General features: G+C 39.2%; 1 protein-coding gene across 1 annotated transcript in view; it reads right to left on the reverse strand.

Moving 5' to 3' along the window:
* Positions 1 to 207: 207 nt before the first annotated feature.
* Positions 208 to 20,952, reverse strand: part of MTHFD1L (methylenetetrahydrofolate dehydrogenase (NADP+ dependent) 1 like) — a 179,952-nt gene continuing 159,207 nt past the window's right edge. The window contains exons 27-28 of the mRNA XM_072140896.1: positions 20,477 to 20,577; positions 208 to 411 (exon numbers count right to left, since the gene is read on the reverse strand). Coding sequence (XP_071996997.1) covers positions 20,488 to 20,577 — 90 coding nt within the window. The 3' untranslated portion in view covers positions 208 to 411; positions 20,477 to 20,487. The remainder of the gene's footprint in view (positions 412 to 20,476; positions 20,578 to 20,952) is intronic.

Consider the following 20,952-nt stretch of genomic DNA (forward strand, 5'->3'; position numbering starts at 1 on the left):
ATATACAAACTATGTAAAAAAAGTGTGTAAAAAAAAACCAAAAAAATCAACAACTTGAGAAACCTCTCGACTATATAGAGCAGTACTAGAAACAAACACACTGCAGATGGTGACCCTTTTGCTGAACAGCAGAGGTACTAGGATTGATCTCAACAGATCAGCCGTTAAGCAGAGTTCTACTTTGCAGAAAGCAGCATTTAACATGTATGAACTATAAAGGCTTTTATTTTGAGGTAACATGAAAAAAGTAGAACTGAACACACAGACTTGTTGTCCTTTCTTCCATTTAGAATTGTATTACTTATTAAGAAAAAACAGGATTCTTAGAAGGTCCAGTTGGCTGGGTGAAAATCGAGTCATATGCATTCTTGGGATTCACGCAGAGATTCCAGGCACAGGCAGTGAGGAATTCTGGGGAGGAAAAGAAAGTAGATACCTATTTTAATATTTTGCTTCACAGCAGGACTGGTGAAACACACAATCAATTCACCAAGAACAGACAAAAGACCCATTGTACTACTGAGACATAGTTTCATGGCGGGCAGATGAAGATTAGATGGAAAACAAACACATGTGTAAACATTACATATGCTGGTCGTATAATACCAAATGATCCAATATAGCTTCATAGTTGTATATAGTAACTGCAAAAATGGTTGGCTACTTAAAGGGGTTCTCCAGCCACTGGGGTCAATTTTATTTATAGCCATAGCTAGCACATGTTAGCAATTGTATATTTATACAGTCCTTTTGGGTTATAATTTATAAAGCATACCTTTACCCCTCTGTTTAGCAGGTCCAGTAAAAGAGGATGGGGCGCCATGCCTCCTTGGGACTTTGAGGCCCATCAACCTTTGGGGTTGGCACGTGCATGATATACGCTGCTCACTAATTGTGGTCGTGCCACAACGTCCTGCGCATGCACATCAGCGCAGCAGAGGGCCGGTGTGTGAGCACACCTGTATGCGCAATAACACAGCGTCTGCACTCTCTGCTCTGTGTGGCATGTGGGCGCATTCACAGTAGATGCAAGTGAAAGAGTGACCCCGCAGAGCACGCTCCCTATTCACACACAACAAACAAGGGGAGAACTACGAGTCGCTACAGTAGAGTTTCAGCTATGAAGAAGAGCTGGTAATAAAAGTTACTTTTATATCTAAAGAACAGCTATTTATTGGTAATTAAAGCCAATTAACTTTTGGGTTGTATAACACATTTACACCTTATGAATGATAATCTTCCTTCCACAGTGACATTTATCCTCAAACCTTTTAACCCTTTCATGACTGCCATACCTCCTTTATACACAGGAGCATCTCTCCTTTAATATGATCAATCATTTGTGTATGGATGCTTAACAGAACCAGAGATATTCACCTTTAAAGGAAACCTACCATTTAGAATGGTAGGGGTAAGCTGTAAGTACCGGGCACCAGCTCAGGGTGAGCTGGTGCCGGTACTTACTTTTGTTAGTGTTATAAACCGCGGTATCGCGGTTTTAACACGTTTTAAACTTCAGAGCAGAAGGGGCTTCGGCGCTGCGCGCGACCGTGCGCGCGCAACATCTCCGCTATTTCCTATGGAAGCGCGCGCCTGATCGTGCGCACGCAGTGCCGAAGAGTCTTCTGCTCTAAAGTTTATAAAGTGTTAAAACCGCGATACCGTGGTTTATAACACTAACGAAAGTAAGTACCGGCACCAGCTCACCCTGAGCTGGTACTCGGTACTTACAGCTTACCCCTACCATTCTAAATGGTAGGTTTCCTTAAAGTTGTACTTAAAATGTGATTTTTATGTACAGCTTTCTATTTGTAACTTTAAGAGAGGATATCTCCAGTTTAATATGACAACAGAATTGTGTTTCTAGGTGCAAGGGTGCAGGAGAGGGAGGCATTTAAAGCCGGCCAGCTGAAGGCAGAATATAGAAGAAGCTGCTGAAGATATACACTTTCACTTTGCAGAAGTATATGCGCCGACATTCACAATGTGCTGTGAATATAGCCTTAGTAATTAAAAAAAACGTATTGAAAAATTGACAAAATAAGCTTATTTTTTCACATTTGTAGTCAATTATTGGCAAATTTTATAAAGAAAAAAAATGTAATAAATAAAACTATCCTATCAAATATAAAGTCGCACATGTCATGAACCAAAGTTAAAATTGTTATGATATTTAAAGCTTTTTCAGAAATATCGTCATTTAACGCCTTCCAGCCGCAGCCCTTTTTCGTTTTTGTGGTTTCATTTTTCACTCCCCACATTCAAAAATCTGTAACTTTTTTATTTTTCCATCTACAGAGCTGTGTTATGGCTTATTTTCTGCGTAACAAATTACACTTCAAAATGGTGCTATTTAAAATTCCATGCCGTGTACTGGGAAGCAGGAAAAAAAATTCCAAATGCAGTGAAATTGGTAAAAAACGCATTTGTGCCGTATACTTGTGGGCTTGGATTTTACGGATTTCACTGTACGCCCCAATTGACAGGTCTACTTTATTCTTTGGGTCGGTACGATTATGGGGATAACAAATTTATATAGGTTTTATAATGTTTTCATACATTTAAAAAAGTTAAAACCTCCTGTACAGAAATTTCTTCTGGGATTTTGCCATCTTCTGGGGCTAATAACTTTTTTATACTTTGGTGTATGGAGCTGTGGGTGGTGCCGTTTTTTGCGGATTTTGATGACGTTTATAATGTTATCATTTTTAGGAATGTACGACCTTTTGATCACTTTTTATAGAATTTTAAAAAATTTTTAAAAATGTCAAAAAATGCCATTTTCAACTTTGGGCGCAATTTTCCATTACGGGGTTAAACACAGTGAAAAACCATTATCATATTTTGATAGATCGGGCATTTTCGTACGCAGCGATACCTAATGTGTTTATGATTTTTACTGTTTATTTATATCAGTTCTAGGGAAAGGGATTTGAATTTTTAGGGGTTTTTTATTATAATTTTTTTTAAACTTTTTTTTATTTTTACTATTTTTCAGACTCCCTAGGGTACTTTAACCCTAGGGTGTCTGTACCATCCTATCACATACTGCCATACTACAGTATACTACCATACTACAGTATACTACATACGACAGCAACCCTCCAGTTTCTCAGTTTGAGCTAACGCATCTTTGCCTGATGAGTCAGAGGTTGCAGGGAAAGCAACACTTTTGAAGCCAATATCTTGGGTTCTGTTAACAAAAAGGGAACTGAATCTTTATCTGTAGCACACATTACTAACTATGACTTTACCTGCACATATTTGTGGTCCTGTAGATCACAATACCACAAGCCTGATAACTTCCTTTTTCGATACCAAAACCCTAGATACTGGGATACAAACCGATGTTCCCCCCTCCAGCCACTTAGCTAGAATTATCTCAGTCAAAATGTTACAGTTTTCTGCTAATTTTGGAAGAGCGCTAGAGGATATTTCTTACCCTACCGGAGAGGGCTGGTAGTTTGGTGGGGATAAAGCAGGTTCCCTTTAGAATGAAGTCTCTTCTTACTCATAAAGCTCTCTCTATTTTTTAAATCTAGAAAAAAATTTTTATTTTAATCCTTACTTATGGAGGCAATATTAATTTAAAAATTCAAAAACTACCAGTGGTTGCAGGTAGGGTAAATAAATTCATGCAAATAATCTGTGAAGACCCACACAAATAGCAACTTAATAGTTCAGCCAATTAGTAGTAATTCCACTGTTCTAGTTGTAGTGATTCTGATATTTAACACACAGTAAATGCTGGGGAATTGATTTTATATGCAGATTATACAATACATCCTTCATGGTTCTTCAGCTGACCAAAATAGACTATTTTCCCCCACCAGATAACATCTTTCTGTGTAAAAAGGCAGATACCCCAAGTGAAATTACAGTTAATCTGCTTTAAAAGGGCCTTTTATGAACAGTATAAGATTAAGGATATAGAGCAGTGGTGGCGAACCTATGGCACGGGTGCCAGAGGTAGCACTCAGAGCCCTTTCTGTGGGCACCCAGGACTTCACCCCAACACATAGTTTGCTAGATACGACTCAAGGCTTTCTCCTGCAGTCCAATACAGCCCAGGACGGGCTCAGCACTATTTTAAAGCAACATCCTTGGCTGCCAGGACTACAGGAGGCGTGAGAAGGTGTGGATAGAGATGGATTGTCATTGGAGCTCCTACTCTGGGTCCCCTGATTCTTCCTCTTCAGGGCACCCTGGAGGGAAGCTACAATCCAAATTTCTCCATCATCTTTCTATTGTATTGGTGAACTCAGGACAACAATGTGATTAAAACCTGTGATACAGCAGGGATCAGCAACTGCTTAGTTACTGCTTAGATTGTCATGATGGCACTTTGCAACATACAAGCTTATTTTGGTTGTAGTTTGGGCACTCTGTCTCCAAAAGGTTTGCCATCGCTGATATAGAGGATAGAGAGTAGTACTTAAGTCCTAACATCTGGGTACATGTTGGTTTGGATGCTGGGGGGCCCTAGTCGTATGAACAGCCAGGGGCCCATGGGACCCTTAATCTGCCACTGTCGACAAATATACTCAAAACTGTAAATTGATGCTAGATTTTCTATGTGCTTTTTATATTACGCTTTTTCTTATAGTAAGAGTGCCTTGGATGTTACATTATCCAAGTTCCTTGGGTATCCAACTGCTGCATTTTTTACTTAAGCCATGGCTAAAGTCGGAGGGAAGATTATATGTACTGCAAAAAACTTGAGCATATCATTAAATAATAAACATATTAAAAAAATACTCTGAGGTATTGAACTGACATGACCTACTGTAGTCTGTACGGTTTTGTACATTTTGTGGATCTATAGTACCAGCATTAATGGAATTCTTCGAAAGGAAATGACATGAATACAGCAAGCGCATGATACAAAGAAATGAAGTTTAAGTGAATTAAGTCAATATCAGGAGGATAACCACCAGTGTTTGCCGTGTGACTCAGTCATGGGAACCTTATCAATCTTACATAAGAAAAAGATGATGAATAGAGGGATTTACAATTGTCGATCATTGTTTCAGCTGTAAAAATAAGCCTCACACTGGCAGCCATGTGAAACTTTCAATTCAAAACATTTCATTAGTATACAGAGTTCAGGTCGCTGTGAGACATGAAATAGTAAGTTACTTTATATTTTCTTTCTTTACTACTTTATTTACTGCTACATTTTACTCAAGATTCATATAAAACAGAGATTTAAGCTTTTCTGATAAAAAGTATTTGAAATAACTTAAAAAATGTATTACTTAAAAACAATATAAAAAGTATTCAAAATAGTATAAAAACTAAAACAAAACAATACTTTGAGTCACACCTATGTAGGCGCGCATCAATTATCTGGACTGGAGCTGTAGTTTAAGGCCTTGTTCAAACATTGATTTTTTTCCCCTTTCAGTGTGGAACTACAGTTTTTGGTGGGTGGTAAAATACATATATAGAAATCGATGCATCTGTGACCGAGACAAAGACTAAATTCACAAGTCAATGAAATATAATCAAGAGAGTAATTCAGGACCACCATCAGGGCAGTACTGGCGGTACTACTGTCTTGAGCCAAAGGTTGATCAATAGATTTCCTGGCATCTTTCCGAATGCTTGTATGCTGTCCCGAATGCAAACAGTGTGATAATATCAACAAAGTTAACTCACCTTCTGACGCCCCCCAGGAGGTCCTCTTCTGTCCATCGATCCCTGTCTCCGCACGGTACCGTCGCTCGAGCTGTGACGTCAGCGGCTCGCTGACATTCTAGTGTGTGCGCCACCATCAGCACACACTGTGATGTCAGCGAACCACTGACAACTCAGTTCGAGCGAGGGCACCGTGCGGACACAGGGAGCCGGGGCATTGATTGACAGAACAGGACACTTTTTTTTTTCTTATAGGCTGGACAGGGGCTGTGTACTCGCGGCTGCTGCCTCACTCTCTTCTCCTCATTTTGAGGGGTACAATAGGTAGTATTTATTTTGGGGCTGCAGGCTGTACACTGGGGGGCCGGGGGCTGCAGGCTGTACACTGGGGGGCCGGGGGCTGCAGGCTGTACACTGGGGGGCCGGGGGCTGCAGGCTGTACACTGGGGGGCCGGGGGCTGCAGGCTGTACACTGGGGGGCCGGGGGCTGCAGGCTGTACACTGGGGGCCGGGGGCTGCAGGCTGTACACTGTGGGCAAGGGGCTGCAGGCTGTATACTTGGGGGCAGGCTCAAACCAATGTATTTCCTACCCTCAGCTTTTTTACTCAAGTCAATAGTTTTTTTTCCATTTTTTTGTGTTAAAATTAAATACCTCGGCTTATACTCGAGTATATACGGTAATTTGCTATCTATGGTATATATAATATTATAATTCATTATTTTAGGTTTCAATTTATAATGGGAGCACTATAGTAATATATTTTACGGAAATTGTGGGGCATCTCTACAGATAATATAATTCATTATGGTCCGCTCTACTTAATTCATTTTAAAAAACATACGATATGCATCATCAGGGAACAATAAATAATTAAATGGGCAAATACATACATAAATTTTATTTCTGGGATATTTTCAGTACCAAACATGTTATAAAAGACCCTTGTCCCTGCCTTTCTGATAGATCTGAATTTAATTACATTGATTAATGCATAGTGAGTGCTAAAGAGAAAACATGGTCGCTGAGCAGTATATTTTATTTAAAAGCACAGTATGGGACAAAAACCAAAAACCCAGAAAAAGGGATTTAACATTTTCTGTAACCTTTAAATTGAAGAGCTCTGAAAAAGCTCAAGTCAGACTAGTACCTTGCTATGTTTTTTTAAGCCATATGGTGGGCTTTTAAAACAATTTTAAAAAGTAGCAGCTACTTTTTATCCCAATAGAGTAAGGAAATTTCAACTGCAGATTGTATTATAAATGCATATGAAACATAAGGCCATCTGTACATGGTACATATCAGTTATGATAACTCTGCAACGTAATTGAGTACCAACTCAAACTGCATGGAAATCTGTTTAGGCTGCAGATTTTTTAAAGAGCTTTGTTCGCACTGCTGCAGCATAAAAGTGCCAAAGAAATAAATAAATTTGGCTGGTCTCTATCAGTAAATTCTGCAGCCCCTGCATCTAGTCACAGGGTACAAATGCATGTTGCAGGAACTGCATGAGGCTCAAGCACTATTATTTTGGATTTACCTGAGAAATCATGCAGGTTGTATTACTGGACCCAAGCAGTGCAATGTTACCACTGCCTGTGCCCTTTATGTGACCCAGTTGGCGCTGATGGCTTGGCACCTGACACCAGAGAGGATGTTGGCTGCCTGTGCTGGGCTACCCGTCGGCTGGCGGCCTGTGCTGGGCTACCCGTCGGCTGGCGGCCTGTGCTGGGCTACCCGTCGGCTGGCGGCCTGTGCTGGGCTACCCGTCGGCTGGCGGCCTGTGCTGGGCTACCCGTCGGCTGGCGGCCTGTGCTGGGCTACCCGTGTACCTCGGGCATGTGTTGGGCTACCTGTATACGGGCGGCATATGCTGGCTTACATACATACTAGCCGCGTGTGCTGAGCTTCTATTTGCGCTCGATTTACTGCATTTAGGGCTCCTTGTAGATGATCCCAGCAGTTGGAATATTTTTTTAAATTAAGCATGGGAGCCATTTCATTTTTCCCCTCATGACCAGGCCCCAATTCTGCCACATTTTTGCTACAATTTTATGGGCAAGGGACACAATCTTGCTTGTCTGCTGGCCATACATGCAGCAATTAGCAAATGCAGTAGGTGGGGTGAAATTTCATCCAATTACAGTGCAGCATCCACATTTATTGAGCCCCACGTCTCTGCATTAGCTATAGCCTGCGCAATTCTACACCCTACAGATTCAAACCTGTTCGTATACAAGGCAGGGACATGCAGGCAGATCATGACGTGCTGGTGCCTGATCCACCAACACTGTTAAAATTCCCCTCTTTGTGACAGAGTCTGTGCAATCGGCAGCTTCAGTGAATGAATGGGAGAAGCATGCAACTTTTTGATACTATGTGGAAACAGTGCCTCTGCATAGAGCAGGGGTCAGGAACCTTTATGGTTGAGAGAGAGAACCATGAACGCCACATATTTTAAAATGTTATTCCGTAAGAGCCGACCATATGCACATGCCCCCCAGTAGATAGGTAGTCCCAGTGTCACGGGTGGCCCTGCGATCTATGTCTCGGAGAGCAGGCACACCCCTGCCCCTCTCCATGGCGGCGCCCATTTCCAAGCTCACTCAACTCACCACTTTCCGGCTCCCTTCCCGGCTGGCCAGCGTGCGCGCGCTGGCACTTGCAGATTTAAAGGGCCAGTGCGCCGCTTATTGCTGCTGCCCACTTCCCCGGACTCTTATAAAGACTGGCAGCTCCCAGCATTCCCGCTTGATCTTAGTGCTTCATGCCTATGAGGAAACTTTCCACAGTGTTTCCTTCCCATGTGTTGACCTCCCGTTGTGACCCCGGACCTGTTCCTGATTCTGCTCCTTCACTGCCAGCCCTGGTCTCTTGCTCCATCCACAACCTCACATCATTGCCACCTGCCTTGACAGTCTGCCTGTTCCTGACCACGAGATTGCCTAGGGGGTTCACTATTCCAAATCCTGACACCCACCAAATGCCTCCCAGTAGATGGGTAGCCACAGCACATGCCCCCAGTATATAGATAGCCACAGCACATGCCTCCCAGTATATAGGTAGACCCAGCACATACCCGCAGTAAATGGGTAGCCATAGCACATACTCCCAGTAGATAGGTAGCCACAGCAAATGCCTCCTAGTATATAGGTAGCCCCAGCACATACCCCCCAGTAGATGGGTAGCCACAGCATATATTCCCAGTAGGTAGGTAGCCACAGCACATGCCCCCAAATAGATAGGTGTCCACAGCACATGTCCCCAGTACCCCAGTATATAGGTAGCCACAGCAAAAAAAAGAAACAAATATTCACTTACCAGCGCTCCCTGCAGCCAGCTCCTCATTACTCCCATGCTCTTCTGTACGACCCAGGCGCCTTTCCTGTCATCGTCTATGTCTGGGTCAAACAAAGGATGTAAGCAGCGGTAACATCGCTGCCTATGTCCAGTCATCAGTTTAAGACACACACAGCAGCCATCACTATGTATTAAAGATCTGTCTGAGAGCCAAATGCAGCCAACAAAAGAGCCATATCTGGCTCCCGAGCCATAGGTTCCCTACCCCTGGCATAGAGTATAGAGAAAGTTCATGCAATATATGAACTATGGTCAGTGTTGTTATAATGAAGCATTATTCCACTTGAGAAATGTTCTTTTATTGGTTATTGATTCTGATGCATGCATAAGTATACACACAGTAGTCACACATTTGTCTGAATGGTTAGAAGGTTAACATTTCCTTTAAGCTTAATGGAGTAAAGAAAGGATTGCTGTTTTTACAACCATCCTAGACAGGAAAGATTAGTGGAATTCAATATTCAACCGCCAGGCCTTGAGATAGTTTCCAGTGTCAAAAACATTTTCCATTCCCAGACTAGAAATAGTTGTAAATGATGACTGGAAGTATATTGAGTGTGGGATGCAGAAGGCATTTGATTTTATATCTCAGGCATGAGAGCCCATTAAATACCGTGTAATAAGAAAGAATCATTAAAATACCTGCAATTCTTGGACCGTCCCTCCTAAATTTCCCGATTCTACTTTTAATAATTGTAAAAACAATGTTACCATTGGAAAGAAGTACATCATTAGGTACATTAAATACAACTTTGAAAAGTTAATATCATTCGAATCTTTTTATAATTTACAAACATATCTGAATGAAAAGTAATTCTATTGCCGGAACAAAATAGGGAAATGAGATCTAACTTTAGTAAACCATTGACTAATCTGGACAACACCTTCTAAGACTGCCCAGCATCTACCTCTCCAATCAGTAGTTAATATTCTTCAAGGTTTAGTGACACTATTTTGTGGACCCTGCTAAACATTCAAAAGGTCCTAAACACATTTAATTTTCCACATACAGCGAGTTTACAATGGGGCTATGAATACATTTTCAACATTACAGACAAACATTTGACATTTTTTGTTTTGAGCAACACAAAGTATCAAGTATTTTAGGATGTGTAAAGTAAATAATACTTCATTTTCCAAAAGTTAGCAACTTAAAAAATAAAAAAAAAGTGTGGAGAACATATGTATTCAGAGTCAAAACTTTTTAGGAAGTAGAATTTTTCCAGATTCTTTTTTGCAAAATACCTCTAGCTCTGTCAGATTGGTTGGAAAAGTTTGTAGACAGCTACCGTACTTAAGTCAAGCCACAGATTCTCAACTGGAGTTGGGTCTGGAATTTGGGCCATTTAAATGAGTGAATATGCTCTAATTTAAACAATTCCACTGTACTTTTGGCTGTATTTTAGGGTCGCTGTGAGCCTCTGCCCCAGTCCCAGGTCGTTTGCAGCCTCCAACAGGTTTTCCTTCGGGGCTGCTCTGTATTTACTTTCACCCACATTCCCTTAAAAATCTGAGCAGCTTCCAAGTCCCTGTTGAAGCAAAGCATCCCACAGCATAATCATTATTTATGGTGGTGTGTCCGGGGTGATGGATTTCATGCACATATAGTTCAGATATTCAGATGAGACAAAAACTGAATATCTTTACCTAAATGGCAGAGTACCTCCTTCCATATACTTGACACCGAGCCTTAAGAAGTGCTGATTGCAAAAATGGCCAACATTCACATAAAGTCTAGATTCGTGGAGCACAAGACTAACTCGTCTTGTGAACGGAATCTCCCAACTGTTGATCTCTGCAGCTCTTCCCTCTTTCAGACGGATTCTTGGCTTTTACTCCATTTAGCACTAGGCTGTGAGTTTAGGTGGATGGCCATGTCTTTGTAGTTTAGGTTGCAAGTTGCACCATGCTCCTTTTATGAAAGATTCAACAGTGCTCCAGAGATTTTTTTTAACCTTAAAACTGCAATACACTTGGTTTTTGCTTGGTTTTCATGATGCTGTTTATCAATGTTCTGTAATACTTCTGAGAATTTTACAAGACAGATGTAGCTACACAGAGAATAAATTAAATACAGATGTACTCTATTTACTAATCAGGTCACTTACAAAGACAAATTAGACGCACCACATTTTCTCTAGGAGTATCAAACAAATTTTGAAAGGTCTTATTTTCTTTATGGTTGATATTTTGTGTTGCTCATTCACACAATCTAAAGTTTTGGCTATAACATGCAGAATTTAGGAAAAGTTCAAGTGTTAAAAGAAGAAAGATTTGAATTTATTCTCTCTTTTACAAATTCTATGCATTTCAGTGTTTTAGAGAACCTCTTCTCCCCACCAGAGAATAGCATAAAGGAGACCATATCACACATGGATCTACTGCACTGTGGTGTCTGTTTTAAGTAGTTAAACTAAACTAAACTGTTGAGGGCACCTTTAAAAGCATATAGACTCTTCAGTACCATGTATGCTTTGCTAAGGATTGTGGATGCCATAAATAAAGCAGATCCCTATAAATGTCAGACTTATTTAATTTTTTTTTTTTTTTTATAATTGTGGTTAAAAGGCAGAAGTGCTTCCAGGGGCATCACCAGCGCTCGCAATGCACGTGGCCTGCTTCTACGCAGTGCACCTGCACAAGCCTGAATAAGCAGGTGCACTGTGCAGAAGCAGGCAGCATACAGCGAGATTAAATGGCTGTGCGGGAAGTGGTTTAGGAGATGAATCCAGAGCCATCCAGGGATCCGATAACCCCGCTTCTGCCTAGTGAGAATTATAAAAACTAAATCTATATGGTATTGAATGGTCAGAGCCACTGAATAAAAGTCTATCTGCGATATGTCTTCTAACAGCTACACTGCAGTGCAGATAGTTTAAGGGAGTCAAGATCAATGGTTTCCTTTAATGCCTTTGGGACTCAGCCTATTTTGGCCTCTAGGACAGGGACGATGATATCTTTTGTGTTTAGTTCAGAATAAAATGGAAAAAAAAAAATTAGAAAAATTTAAAAATATGAAAAAAATCGTAAAAAAAGTAAAAGTTAAAATCACCCCCCTTTCCCTAGAACTGATACAAATATAAATAAACAGTAAAAATCATAAACACATTAGGTATCATCGCGTCCCAAAATGTCCGATCTAACAAAATATATTAGCGATTTTTCCCAGCGTTTAACCCCGTAACGGAAATTGCCATTTTGAAAAATATAAAAAATTCTATAAAAAGTGATCAAAAGCCCATACAGTCCTCAAAATGATAGCATTAAAAACGTCATCAGAGGTCACAAAAAATGACACCACCCACAGCTTCGTGCACTGAAGTATGAAAAAGTTATTGGTGCCAGAACATGGCAAAATGAAGATTTTTTTTTTTGTACAGAAGGTTTTAATTTTTTTAAATGTATGAAAACATTATAAAACCTGTACAAATTTGGTATCCTTGTGATCATTCCGAACCAAAGAATAAAATAGACATGTGATTTGGGGCGCTCAGTGAAAGCTGTAAAATCCAAGCCTACAACAAATCAGCGCAAATGCGTTTTTTCACTGCATTCTGAATTTTATTCCTGCTTCCCATTACACGGCATGGAATGATAAATACCATCACTATGAAGTGCAATTTGTTACGCTGAAAACAAGCCCAAACAGAGCTCTGTACATGGAAAAATAAAAAAAGTGAGATTTTTTTTTTTTTAAAGGTGGGTAGTGAAAAATTAAAATGCAAAAACGGGCCACGTCCCTAAGGGGTTAAGAAGTTTAACCCTTTAGGTGTTTTATAGGGGTTAAAACAAAATGGAGGTACGGTCTACAAATTGTAATATTTTTTGACAATACACCGACTTTGGGTGGAAAATTAAACATTTGCAAAGGATTAAATGAAAAAAGGCTCCACAAAGTTTGATACCCAATTTCTCAGAATACACCGATATCCTATATGTGGTGGTGACCTGCTGTATGGGCACACAGCTGGGAATAGAAGGGAAGGAGGCGCCATCTAGAGCAGATTTGCATTGTCAAATTGTAGACTATAATTTATTTTCTTTTTTTAATGTGGACCTATAGGGGCTTATTTTTTTGCCACATGAGATGCACTTTTGTGGTACATAATTCTGGGGCATCTATAGCTAATTGGTGAGAATTTATTAACTCTTTGTTAGTGGAGGAAACGAAAATCATCAATTTTTTAGGAAGATTTTTTGGGGCCGCTTACCATACCATAAAAGTAGTGTATTATTTTTATTCTATGGGTCGCCACAATCATTTTTACTGAATAAAAAGCAATTTGGCGAAAAGGTTGTTAATTTTGCATCACCGTCTTTCATATGCATAACTTTTTTATTTTTCGGCTGACAAATCTGATTAAGAGCTTATTTTTTGCGAGAAGTGTTGTTCTTTTTAGTGGTCTTATTTTAGAGTGCATAACTTTTTTTTATAACTTTTTAGAGCATTTTTTAAAGGGTATTAATAAAAAATTATCTTTTTTCCGAGCGTTTTTTGGAGTTGTTTATTATGGGGTTTACTGTGCGGGTCCAATAACTATTCTGTTTTATTATACATATTGTCAGAGACGCAGCAATATCAAATATGTGGGGGTTTTGTGTATTTTATTCAATTTTACTGTATAAAAACTAATTTGGAGAAAATCTCGTTCATTTTAGCATCAACATCTTTTCACAAGCATAACTTTTTATTATTCGGCTGACAAATGTGGTTAAGGGCTTAAATTTTCGTGAGAAGAGTTGTTCTTTTTAGTGATCTTATTTTAGAGAGTGTAACTTTTTTTAAATCACTTTTTAGAGCATTTTTTAAAAGGTATTAATTAAAAATTATCTTTTTTCAAAACTACTTTTGCGGGTTCTTTTTTTGCCTCGGCCTTTACTGTGAAAGGTCCAGTAACGATTCTGTATTATACAGGATATTACAGACAGGGCAATATCAAATATGTGGGAAGTTTTTGTATGTTTGTGTTTTTTATACTTTAATTGTTTTTATGGCAAAAGTGACATTTTAGGGGCTTACATTTTTATTTACCTTGTATTTAAACTTTTTAATGTTTAAACTTTTGTGTTTTCAACTTTTTTTTACTTCTACAAACTGAACCAGCGATGCTCTGATCCGATCCGTAGGGGGATGACCCTTTCACTCCGCTGTCATGCTTGGAGTCCGCTCCAATCGCGAGTATTAGAGCGCGGTGTCAGCTGTAATATACAGCTGACAGCAGCTGCTTCTGGTGCCGGCTCCATTCCTGAGCCGGCGCCAGAAGCGTGACGTTATAGAACGTCCCCGTGCGCGTAGGGGTTAAAAAAGCCTAGGATGATATTATGTGCAATAAAAGCCAAAACATTAAGTTTTTTTCCCAAAAGACAAAGATGCCTAAATGAATATAAGGCTGTTTGGATGTCAGTGTCCTGCAAAGACAAACAAACAAATCTCCACAATGTTATCTGACCCACATCTTTGGCATCTTACCTACCCAAAGGGCAACAACTGGCAGTGACCGCTGCTGCAATAATATTGTGTAGGCCGGCATAAATTGGGCAAACTGGGACTGCTGGCTGTATAACGGGGCGCAGGGAGAAGGCTGGCTATATACTGGGTCAGGCTGTGACCAATGCATTTTCCACCCTAGGTTTATACTTGAGTCAATAGGTTTTCTCAGTTTTTTGTGGTAAAATTAGGGGCCTTGGCTTATAATCGGGTCGGCTTATACTCGAGTATATACAGTAATTTCTTCCGCGATTATCCAAAATCATATAATTAGGATTCTTGAAATTGCTGTAGATGGAGCCTTTTTATTTAAGGTAGCACTAAGAGCATAGTTTTACATTTTCCAACCTTGGAAAACCTATTTTCAAGTGTATTTAAGGGAAGAATAGTGATACAATCTGTGTTATTCTTTTTTTCATATGAAGAAATCTGTTGCGACAACAATTTTGTGAATATAGGACCACAGACTAAGGCAACTCTGTGCTACATGCAAGTGTTAAATCTATAACAAGATGGATAAGTATTTTACAACATACACAAATCCACATGTCACATTTCTAAAAGAGGACAAATTAAAGACAAATAAATGTGTTAGTGTTGAATCTTAAAATTTATGGACATAATTTTAACTTTATGGATCTGCGTTAATCATTTATAATGTAGAAGCTTTTTTTTCTAAATGAAAGCGCATATTGTGCTGACCCAGCTCTTTACGGAATGCTCTTAAAAGGGACCATACACTATATAAGTAGTTCATGAAGGATGAGTAAAACACAAGTACCAGTAGTTCTACCTATATGTTTATTTTGTGTCTGCATTGTTCACAGAGAGAACAAAAAAACAACAAAACCAACTGATGAGGCCTCATCGTATCCATCTTGTTACCCCATGCCACCAAAGTCAATTTTCCCCCTCCTGACTGCCCTATTTTTAAAATCTGAAGTGACGATTTAAGTGGTTATAACTTTGGAAGGCATTAACATATCCAAGTGATATTGAGAGTGTTTTATCATGAAACATTGTACTTCACGAAATTTGAAAAATTTGGGTGATGTGTCTAACGTTTATTTCTGAAAAAAGGTATGGCCAAATTTGTAGCAATTCTCCATTTTCAAAATGTTCTGCTTTACAGAGTGACAGTCTTGCCACCAATGTAAACTTAATATTTACTGAATGTCTGCTTTATTTTTTTACGCATCCTCTCATTTCTGAAGGATGTTAGGAGGCTTAGAACACATTTTCATGAAATTGCCAAAACTTGCATAATGATGGATCACATTTCATGAAAGAGTCCTGAAAAATACACCCTATTTTAGAAACTGCACCTTTCAATTTATGTAAAACAAATTTGTAGGAAGTTTGTTAACCATTTGTTTCACATGGGTTAAAAATTAAATTATTTGAGCCTAAATGAATGTAGTTTCCAAAAAAAATGAAACATTCAATGAAAAAATGCACTGGAAAGTTTGATACTTGATTCCATTAACCTATATATATGGTGGTTGAAGGGAAGGCGCACCACTGCAGAGAAGTTTTGCCTTTTTTTTACACTGTACAGGTTATTTTTTGTTAAGAGATTTGTTATAAGGGCTTTTTTTGGCAGGATGAGATGCGCCCTTCAGATACTTCTTTTTGGGGAGTTTAGTTTACTGAAGAGATTTTAAAAATTCTTTCTGGGTAGAGGAAAAGGAAACCATCAAAACTTGCTTCGGATTTATTTTTTGCTGTTCAACATACCATAAAAATAATGTTAACTTTATTGAGGAGTCACTACAATTATAGGGATACCTCACTTTTACATATACAAGCGGTCCCCTACTTAAGGACATCCAACTTACAGACGACCCCTAGTTAAAGACAGACCCCTCCACCCACTGTGACTTCTGGTGAAGCTATCTGGATGCTTTACTATAGTACCAGTCTGCAACGATCAGCTGTAAAAGGTGTATCTAATGAAGCTTATTTGACAATCTTTGGCCCCATTACATCAATAAATTTTGAAACTCCAATTTTTCCAAAGCTATACTTGAACAAGTGTTCATCTGATCACTTGTTCAAACTAATACAACGGAAGGAGGATCTGACATTTAGTGACATTGGGTAACTCCAGTTCTCAACACAATGCAGTACTATAACTTCCACTGTCAGGTGTCTATTGGGAGTGTCTATTGGGGGTGCCTATTTACGTGCCACAAGATCTTCATATTTTTAATGCTTCAATGTAATTTTTTTCTTCTTAAATTTTGCTTTAATCCCAGAAAAAACATGAAACACTTAAAGAGGACCTAACAATCCCTCTAGGTGCTCTTACTAAAGTAAGCAGCACCCTACCCCCAGTAATAGAGTTAAATCGCTAGTGCCTGGCAGTCACCACCGGCATATGGTGTGGGAGTGGTGGCCCGGGGAAGAAGCTGAGGAGAGGGGAGTGCCTCGGGCCGCCCCTTCAAAAACAGCTTACAGTAGTCTGGGATTTGGACGGCTACATACTGCAGTGCTTACCGGCACGTTCTGATATAGCTAGCGATTTAACACTATTATTACTGGGGGAGGGCTGGGGAGCTACTTACTTTAGTAAGTGTTCCTAGAGCGTTTATATCGGTCGACATGTCTTCTTTAGATAATGATTTTATGGTTGATGAAAGGGGAATTATAGATATACTCAGTTAACCTGCACGCGTTTTTATATATGTAATAATAAAGTCCTGAGGAATGTGGTGCTGGGTGTCCTTTATGATCCCTAGCTAAACTCAATGTCAATCAGATGGTTTTAATTAATTTTGCAACTACTTCCTAAATACCAATAGTTGGTGAAATATCAATCACATACTTAGTTGTCCTTCTATTTTGAAGTATAATGATGTCTGAATATAAGCTCCACATTCTAATGTCAAATTTTGATTTAGGGCTTTGTGCTGCCAAATCATCAATAAATTGGACAAACCGCTTCAGAATGCATTGCAGAAGCAATCCCCTGAGGTCTAGTTTATATGGTTTATAAGGGCATTTTAAATAAATCCAGTGCTTAAAGTAAGGCACAGCTATAATACGCGATGTATTAAACGATTACCCAAATATAATGGGTATACAACCCAAGTTCATATTTGTCATAGCACTTACAAGAGGACTACTCCATTACACAAACTCAACCTGGAAAGCAAGGTCTCTGTCCAATCTGCTTTTTATGGGCAGATTTGTTTAGGTGGCATTGGTGACAAAAAGTCCACAGTTTAATGTCTAATGGCTCTTTTTTATATCATTGGTTAGAATATTCATTTGACACTTTCAGAAAAATAAAATGGATTTTGAGAATGTAAATTATTGCCCAATGGACAACAAAAAAAAAATTTCAGGAAAAAAAAAAAAAAAAATCAGAAAAGGGTTACATTAGTCTTTATACTGGATATTATATGCACAGATATTAAGAAATTGGTGCATATTTACTTATCTGGACCCTGCACGATCTCAGTTCCGGACTGTCCAACGAGGATGAACTCTGCCACGATTCATGAAGATTGTGTGCCCGGCGGAGTCACCTTCTTCATGGTGCATGTAAGTGCAAGGCTCGCGACACAATTTTTTAAGTTAAATCCCGCGGTTTGTTAGAATTCGTCGGATTGTTCAACGACCTGGACCCAATTTGTGTTGCATGAAAGCCGGCGCGATTGTGCCAAAAACCCCTTTTAAAACCCTGTTCCAGCGGCCCAAAACGGAAATAGTCGGGATGTCCGAAAGTGCGATCCGCGGGGCCCTTAGTAAATGAGCCCCATTATGCTACAATGGGCTGTAATGAGATTGTGGTATACAACATTAATAGTTAAGTTATAATGTAAAGTAATAAGCAAGTTATTTTACAGCATAAGATCATATAACAGCATCGCCTGGACCTCTAGATTAGAGAACTTCTGAAAAACCACTTGGTCCACTTAGCCAATGATTTACTAAATTAAAGTGGCAATGATTATCTGTATTCTGAATACAATTTGTAGTCCAAATTCCAATTAGACGACACAACCAAGACCTATATCCTTTTCCAAGTAACCTAGATTATATTATTATAATCTACCCATTATCTAACCACTTCCCTACTGCTGTATGACTATACACATTGTAAAGCAGTAAGAGCTGTATGGAGAGAACTCACAGGCTGAGTGGTGAGGGTCAGGTGAATTATACAGCTAACACTCATATGTCTCCGTGGGTAGTAAAAAATGGAAATGCAAAAGGGCTCTGTAAGAAAAGGGTAAACACCGAGGTTGTTCACCCATGTTGACCCAACATCTGAACATTGGGGCCCTGCAAAACACTGAAAATGGATCCCAAGCCCTTTTTTCCCCTTTTTGCTGCATGGCAGAGGATAAGAGGTTGTAGTGATACATGTCTGTTGGCTGGAATTTCATCTAACACCTACTGTATTCCAAAGTTAAGTGATTAAAGGGATTTTTCCAAAATCAACATTTAACAAAAAAAAACAAAAAACCCCTCACAAACGTATATTAGGATTAAGGGTTAAGAAGACTAGCATTTCATTAATGTTAGTCTGTATCGCAAAACTGAAAAAATAGTAAGTGGAAAAAATGGTTTTAGCAGCTGGCACCCAAGTGACAAATGTTATAGTCAAGGATTTAGTCAATGGTTATTGCAGTCACATGTGAAGCCATTCCGGCCTGTTATGCACATTAAGACTTCGACCACAGTAAATGTGTTGGATAACAAGACAAAACTCTCCTTTACTGTCCTATGAAACCTTTGGTTGATGACCAAATTTCAATGATGCTGTGCCACTTTCCATTTCTAAGACTAAGGTGGTAAGAAGTCTGGACAATATACTATTTAAACAGTTTTGCAAATGATAAGGGCGGTTACCGGAATTTTAAGAACATTATTCTATTGATAAATTATTAAAGTTAACCTACCATCAAAGTCAAGCATGATAACCTGGGGTACTTACTCATAGGTAAAGGCACAGCGAGAGTGGTATTCTTATATTTGTTATTCGTAGCCTCCTTCCTAATAAACAACATCTACTATAATAGTACGGAGCACGCTGAGAGGATAGAGAAGGCTCACGGGCTGAGCACCCTCCGTATCAGGTGGGTGTCGGCAAACACCCAGCAGTAACACCCACAGTGCAAAAAATGAGACCATCCACATATCTATACGCTGTAGTATGAAAAAGTGATTATTTTTATTAAACCTTATATAAATTTGGCATCCCAGTAATCGTACCAACCCAAGGAATAAAGTGGTGTTATCAATTGGAACGAAAAATGAAAGGCATAAATACAGAGCCTACAAGAAAGTGCCGCAAGCATGTTTTTGTTTGCCAATTTCACCACACTTGACAATTTTTTCCCACTTCCGAGTACACGCCGTGAAATATTAGATATAAAATCAATGGAAAATACAATTTGTAAAACAAAAAACAAGCACACACACAGTACATATAAAGAACTTATAGATTTTTCTTTTTGAAGGTGGGGAGCAAAAAATGGGAACACAAAAATGAAAAAGAGCCAGTAAGTCATTAACGGGTTAAAATTATGCTTGTGAGCCAGAAGGGCTATGGGCGTGTTACAGAAGTCCTCTGGCTTCACAAATCATTGTTACAAGCATGTCTCAATATTCCCCATGCTCCCTCAGCACTTTCTGTAATCTCAGCAGCAATGAGCAGACAGTGGGAGGAAGGAAGGAAGTAGAAATTAAACATGGATTGGTTATGGGCAAAAAAAAGAGAATTTAAATCACATATCATCCACAATGTCAATTTACAGATTCTGCCTTACTGATGAATGAGCTCATAGGAGTCTCTAGTTGATGTAGCTCTACATTGACCAGAAAAAGTTAAAATGTTTTGGAAATTGGGAGGACAAAACATCTTTGATGTATGTATCATACATACCACTGAATTGATAATAGATAAGAAAATATATGGCACACCACACTGTTTTTTACTAAACATCAAACAATAAGTTAACAAAAAGTAGTTTACCTGCTGCACAATTAAAACAATCCCTTCACTTCTTCTGTGTCAGCATCAAGATCAATATCATAGAAACAAGGTCTTGTAGGTAGCCCAGGCATGGTGCTCATCTGTAGAAAGAAAAAAATGCAGAACTCAATATCTAGACAGTGCCCTTATAAACATATATACCCAGTGCCCATAAAATGATGTAGCCTCCATGCACAAGATGTGTGCAGTTATACAGGAAGCAAACCAGACTGCCCGGGATGTAAACCAGACCAGGAATAGGACATGTTCTATATTATGCGTCTTGGGAAGTCAGCTCAGCTCATCCTCTGTCTTGTGCATGAGATCAAAAAAGAAAATGGGGAAATGGCAGGCAAATGTCCTAAATTCCTTGTTGTAATTCAAGCACACTGAAATACTGGCGTGCGCTCCCTCCGGCAGGATCTGCTCTTCTTTTATCTTCATATGCCTTGGTTTTCACAAAAAACAAAAAGGCT

This window comes from Engystomops pustulosus, chromosome 3, assembly GCF_040894005.1.
Source record: "Engystomops pustulosus chromosome 3, aEngPut4.maternal, whole genome shotgun sequence".
Lineage (NCBI taxonomy): Eukaryota > Metazoa > Chordata > Amphibia > Anura > Leptodactylidae > Engystomops > Engystomops pustulosus.